Below are 6914 nucleotides of genomic sequence, written 5' to 3' on the forward strand. Positions count from 1 at the left end.
CCAGCAGACAGGTATGAGGATGCTTTACTCAGTTCTTCCATTGTTCATGTGTGTTGCTAATGTGGTTTTGTTCTACCTCTTGCAGGCAGTCACTTCTTCCATCGTAACTCTCTGTCCCCTCGAAGCCTGGTCTACGAGAGCGAGTTCTCAACCATCGAGCCTGCCTTGGACATGTACGATGAGAACAAAACCTGAAAGGAATCCATGCTCCTTCCTGGCCCTTTTTCCGTTTTTTTCATTTCTCATTCCTATTGTTGTGTACTCTTTCCATGGATCTCCTTTGTCTGAAGAAGAGCTGCTTTTTCCAGAACACGAACCCGCCTTCTCGATTGCACAGACGAAGACCAGCTGTGGTGGATTCTGAGGGTGGCATCTCTGAGCTGACAAAGAGTTGTGTGCAAGCAAGGTTGTCTGATGGAAATTGCTGAGTAACAGCATGGGGAGCTGTGTCGGCCCAGCCGCGGCGATGCAGGAGAGGTTTTACGGTGGCCCTAAGAGTTCATGCTGAACTGCAAATGCGTCTCTTACACAGGCGTCTGCTGATTCCAATGTTTTAATTGTCCAGATGGTTGGGCAATGTCAGAAAGGGAACTGGTTGTAGAGGAGATGGCCAGTGACTGGTAAAAGCACTCGTGTATCTCGGTCAATCCATAACCCTACTGTGAAATAGCCCCTTCTGAGAGGGACCTTTATAAGTGCATTGAGTTTCCTACAACTCCCTTAACCCCGGACAGTGGCGAGCCAGTCTGACGTTCAAGATGCAGAGAGGACCTGCCTTTGCAGAAAGATTTCCAGGAACTTGATGCTTGGGTTTTTTCTCCCATTTGATTGAAGCAGGAGAAGAATGGTATACACAGAATATACTTTTGGTCCTTCTGTGTGCTGAAGTCAAGTGAGTCTCTTTCTGTAGAGAGGACGTTCACAGAACCAGCACTTGATCTACCTGAAAACCATTAGACTTTTTGAAATATGCAGGAATCGAATCAGCTTTCTTTCTCACGTAACTTTTTTTTTGGGGGGTGGGGGGTAAAAAAATCCACCAAATTTTTCACTGAGGTTTTTTAAAAGCCAGCATGTTGGCATTACACAGAGAAGAAAAGAAGTATGCTTCTTATCCCACTCTCCTGTTGAGATCTGCAACAGTTACTTAACAAATACGTTCTCTGAGCTGTGCCCTTTCCCACTGACATCAATAATGGGAATGCAAAAAGCAGGAGAAGAAAGGAAAGCAGCTACTGCTTTGACACACTGCAGGAAAAATCAATTTTTACTGGCATGTGACAAAAGCAGTGGGGAAATGGATATTGTTTGCAAGCTTCTGAGAGAACAATGCAGAAATGGAGAGCGAGAGAGGAACCTCTGGAGCTAAGTCATCCACAGCGTTCCTCAAATGAGCCGACGTGGAGGAGCGAGCGCTTCTGCTCCACCTTTTCCTACCAGACAATGCATAGCTGTTAATGAATGTTTGGATTTTTCTCCATTGCAGTCTTAGTTACTGTAGGTGTAGAAACTCATTTGTGTCCTTGTAATGTGAAACACAGTTTCACCCTCTGTATAGGAATCTTGAGAAATCAGTTAAGCCAAAAAGAAAGGTAAGATTCATCCTGCCATGCTTTAATTTCACCTGCTTTTGCTACAAGCAGGGGAATTTCCCCTCCTTTATAATATTTTTAATTGTATAGCAGTCTGCTTAACATATATCCTTTTCTGAAGTGTGGTTCAGCTGTGTCTTTAACATGGATGTTCAAGAGAAAAAGAAAAACCCAGCTCTGTAAAATGAGGAAATGAGCCTCTTTGCTGAGCGTGCTTTGACTTTTGTTGCTGTGCATCAGCTTTATTTAATCTGATAATTCCAGAGTGGGTGGCGTGAAGTGTAGGGAGGTTTTTCTCATAATACCTACATTGATATTTACCGAATGCACTTTTATTGCCATTCAGCTCACTCTGGAAATGCTCTGAAGCCCCAAGCTTTTTTAAAGAGCACAGTTTTGACACCCACTTTCTCCTACAAAGCAGAAGTGAAGGTCACAGGCAGTGCCACAGTGGCTGGGGGAGCAGCGGGTCGTGGTCAGCATCCCTGCTCTGCTGGCGGGTGTGTGAGGCAGGCGGCGACAGCTCCGGGCACGGCCGGCGAGCCCGTGCCCAGCTCTGCATCCCGGCCTGGCTGAGCTGCAGCCGGAGGGGACTCGGGGCCGGCAGAAGCGCTGGTTGAGCAGCCCCTGTTTTCGTAATTGCATCTGCGAGATCACAGCGGGGACACGTGGGAGCGGCGCCTTGGGAACGCAAACGCCCGAGAGGAAAACCACCGTCTCTCAAGGATGTTATGGGGCTTGTTTTTATCTGTGGAGAGCAGTCAGGTTACGATAAACCCAGATACCTGGGTGTTCCTGGTTAAATGCAAACATGTCTTGGTGTCTCTGACCAGCACAGAGCTGCTTCGGTGGGGTTTTGGGTAGGACAGGCTCTTGTAGCACTGCGTAGGGTGCTGGTGCTCCAGGCAAATCCTTCCTGTAGGGGCTGCCCCATCCCGACACAGGGATTTCCCCTAAGATTTCCCCTAAGATTTCCCCTAAGGCTACCGGGAATGTCACTGGGGCACAGTTTCAGCGCAAAACCAAAACTGATGATTTCTCAGCTCCAACTGATCCGGTTTGCACAAGCTGTGTGCCAGAACATACAGAAAAGCTAGAACAGACATAGGAATTAAATTTCAAAACTAGAAAGCACAAAGCCCTCAGAGACAATATAATAAATAATGCAATTTGTATTTTGCTAAATCTTATTTCTAACCGAACATCTTGGTTTTAAGCAGGGGGAGGGCAGGTTTGCCTCAGTGTAGATCAGAGTCTGGCATAGTGATGTAAAAATGGATTTGTGCTGTAGCATCTTGGACAGGGCAGCTGACATTTGTAATTGACATCATGGATTTGGGAAATCTTGCAACGGAAAAATTAAAAGCTTGTTCAAGCAATTGGTCCCTATGTGCGTGCCAGGACGTGCTGGAGCAGGCCTTCCCCCAGTTAGTCATGTTTAGGATGGGGAAGAGGCACCTCAGCAACATGGGTGATTTTTTCTGGGCTGTGCTGGCAAGTTTGAGGTTTTCCTTTTAATATTAATCAGTATATAAAAAAAGCTTGATGAGCATCGTTGTTCTTGTTCTGCTGCAGTGGTGCTGTGTGTGGTTGAGTCATTTCACAGAAGTAAAATATATGGCAACCTACCAAGGACTGTAAGTGCCAGTAACTTGGAAAATAATTTTTAAGGTTTAAAAAAAGTGCTTTTTAACAGGAAAACATTCAGTTTATGACTTCTACATATAAAAAAAGCTTTTATCTCCAAGTGTTTTCCTAAACTATTTAAACCCCAACACTTCGCTTTCCCTTTCTCGGCTTCCTCTTCTATGAAAGTTTTGCATGTTCCCATAAGACATTTGTAAAATCAAGATTTGCTTGTGTTCTTAGAGGATAATTGCCAGTAAAAAACCAGACTGTAAATGTGCTTTTTACCTATAATACACCACATTAAATATTAAATTTGAAGCATGTTAAAATTTACCTAATGACCCTCACAACTGCTCCATCCAGTGAGCTCATGTGTTGGAATCTGCATTGTCCCTTTGCTCTAGGATGCTTGCCCTGGCACCTGAGGATGCTATAGGAATAGCCAGGTATCCTACATTAGCCAAAGAAAGACCACAAATAGTTTAATAAACATGTCTAGGACTATGTTATGAGACTTTTACACATCTGTTTTCTTTAAACACATTCATGTAAAATAGTGCAAAGGCTCTGGAGAGCCAAGAGCTTTTTACTAGCAGAGGGGATTTTGCAGGAAACATGGGTCACACTGAGGCTCCAGGACTTGTTCCGTCCAGTTTAGGTTTGAGGTACAGTCAGGTCATGAGCTGAAGGATGAGGGCACCAGGGTTGAGCTGAAGTTCAGGCAGCTCTGCAGCCTGATTACTGGCGAGTGGGTTGACTTAATTATTAAAAATATTTGTTATTTTGCTTAGCTAGTAGTCGTTTGTTTTTTACAGCATAAGAAGTAGCACAGCAGCTCACAAGCCAAGGCACAGTGGGGCAAGGGCAAGAGCCATGGGGCTGCTGCCAGCCCTGCAGGGTGGGGAGAGAAGGACAGGAGAGCTCAGGGCAGAGACCTCAGGAAACACCTTCAATTTCCCAAGTAAAGCTTTTGCTCCTTTTTCACCCTGTGTTACCCAGCCATACTTGACCTAATTTTCCAGCCTGACTGGTGCAGAAGAGTGTGTGATGTGCCATGACAGCTTGCATATGTGTTGTTATATTTAAAGATATCTTCACTTTTTCCTTTTCCTGCTAGACTTGCTGCACCGCAGGGCAGCCTCAGCTCTGGCACACTTGGTGGAAACTAGTGAGCAGGGGAGGGAGTGAGAGAGGGAAAGATACTCCAACTAAACCGACTGGGGGGAAATCAGGGGAGAAGTAGACAGTACTTCATTGTGTTGGTGCTCATTTCTGCTTTTTTCCCTTGTCTTTGAAATAATTAAGAGAAAAAGCGGTACTCCGTACCCCTTCCTTGTGGGATGCAGTGACAAGAGCAGGGCTCCAGATGGGATTTTTCGTCTGATGCAGGGCCATGATGCTCTGTAAGCCCCAGCCAGTTGATGTCCTGAGATGTTGACCAAAAAATCCAACTTCACAAGGGCATGTCAGGTTTACCTGGTGCTTTCGAGGTGCTTTGGGGGGGATGAAATCTGCTCACAGGGCCTTTGCAAAGCACCACCAATTGACACCTTGTTATCTGTCAGTTAATTGATCCTTTCATTAACCTAGTCTTTTTAAAAGCCTGCAACATTCCCAGACACTCTTAATTCTCCCAATTAATCTCTACCTTTCCACTCCATCAATTACTACTGGCTTCCTCCTCCTCTGGAGAGCAGGGTGAAGGTCCCTGTTGTGCAGACATTGCTGTCCACCTGTTTTTCAGCATCTTCTCCATCACTGTGCCATCGCTTCACTGTGCCATCACCATGCCAGCATCCCTCCAAACCAGAGTCACTGTCTGTGGGAGCACAGAGGTTCCTGGTGGGCTGTGCTCAGCCACAGCAGGGTGTATGGGATGTGGGCTGTTGTTGTGGGATGCTCATTCTCTGGATCCCTGAATGGAGCATCCTTTTGCTTTTCTGCCCTTTAGCCTCGTGGTGATGCCCACATGAAGAGAAATGGATGTGTAGGTTGTGCAATAACATCTGAATATTTTTTCTTTCTTATGGCAATAATGTCCAGGGTCTCTGGGCTTTGGGGCCCTGTGGTATAAAGTTTTGCCCAAAAATAGTCCCTTTCCTAAGGAGTTAATAATTAAGTATTAATATTCCTACGAAGTAAGAACTACATAGTGTTTTATTGAAAGTTGAAGCTACTTAGAGTGATTTCAATGCAAGGCTGAGGTGTAACATCAGTTAGTGTCATACAGCTAGGACTGGGGGTTTGCAGTCCAGAAATCAGTTGGGCATGTATGTGAAGGCTCCCTCACTCCTGCTGGGCTATTCCTTTCTCCACTTGTATGCACAAGCTTCTCAGGAACCAGGAGCTTTTATTCTTTTCCCTGAGCTCAGCTGTGTGCATTTATGTGCCATTTGCCTTTTTTTTTTTCTGCTTCCCATATACTTGGGGGCTGGCCCTTGCTTGGCTCTGACTTGATCTTCAGCTGCCCAAACCCCTCAGGGGGATAAGAGCCATTAATTCCCATCAGAGCAGCTCTGCTGGGCTGTGTTAAGGCATGGATCGTCAGATTTGCTGTGGATCCCCCGTGCCTGTGTCTGTAACACCCTCAGACTGTCTCGGGCAGTAAGAGCTATAGCTGCCTGCAGCCTTCCCACAGACCTGGGCTGCACTGGGAGAGAGGATCATACAGAAAACAGCTCAGCAACCCTCCCATGCTCCAGCACAGGAAAGTCTGGGCTTGAAAGTAAACTTGTTCTTTGCTGCTGTTAAGCCAGGAATGTTTAATAGAGTGGGGCTGTTAAAGCAAAGCTCGTGGTGCAGGTTTGTGAGGTCCCAGCAAGGCAGTGCCCCAGCCTGTCCCTTTCTGCTTGTGCTGGAAGGTGCTACATGAACGAGAGGCCTTCCCTGTGCCACGACATCAGCAGGCAGACTTTTCCCACCCTCTGTGTCTAGGCTTAACTCCCAGCACTGGTAAGGTCTGTCAGCCCACTCCTATAACGGGGAATAACCTTTCGGAGCAAAATGAGTGATAGCATCGCTCTTCTGCTTGTCTCATCAGCCCTGCTGCAGTTTGCAAGTAGATGTTAAATACTAAAAGCTGCTCTGTATGACCGTGCCTGTCCAGGATCACCTACTCAAGGCCATGGCTAACTATGCACTGAATCCACCAAAACGGGATCGTTTTATCCTGGCAGAGAGGGGACACCCCGGCCTTTGGGCACAGGAGACTGCAGCAAACAACAACAAAAACCCCAATTTGCATGCGGGTAGAATGGAAAGTCTGAACTGGCTTGGTGCCAGGTGGGTCACACCGGTGTGACCACGTAACCTAAACACGCCAGCAGCTGCCAGGGGTCTGGGGGCACTGTGGGGACATGGGCACACGCAGTGCCCTCCTGACAGCCAGAGCTTTCCAGCCCCTGTGGAAGTGTAGCTTGCCAGCAGCAGAACTTGTTGACATGTTTTGATGTAAGTATAACACTGTATTGTATTTACGTGGTATATGCCGAAATGTTCATAGTGTATACCGACTAGTTAGGGTTTGCTAATGTACTACATTTCAATAAAAAGCAATTTAAAAATACACAGCTTGTGAGTCTGGTGTCTGAAAATATGGGAGGATGAAAGCATCACCCAGTGACTCCAGTCCCTCCAGCATTTCTTGTAGAGCTGTCTTAGAGGACAGTGTGGAACAACATTGTCTAAAGATGT

General features: G+C 46.4%; 1 protein-coding gene across 2 annotated transcripts in view; it reads left to right on the forward strand.

Annotated features, from left to right (window-relative positions):
* RNF130 (ring finger protein 130) overlaps positions 1-6786 on the forward strand; it is a 55789-nt gene extending 49003 nt beyond the window's left edge. For both annotated transcript variants that reach the window (XM_010399928.3, XM_039559414.1), the window contains one exon: positions 86-6786. In XM_010399928.3, coding sequence (XP_010398230.2) covers positions 86-195 — 110 coding nt within the window. In that variant the 3' untranslated portion in view covers positions 196-6786. The remainder of the gene's footprint in view (positions 1-85) is intronic.
* The last annotated feature ends 128 nt before the right edge of the window (positions 6787-6914 follow it).

The sequence above is a fragment of the Corvus cornix genome, chromosome 13 (genome assembly GCF_000738735.6).
Source record: "Corvus cornix cornix isolate S_Up_H32 chromosome 13, ASM73873v5, whole genome shotgun sequence".
Taxonomy (NCBI): Eukaryota; Metazoa; Chordata; class Aves; order Passeriformes; family Corvidae; genus Corvus; species Corvus cornix.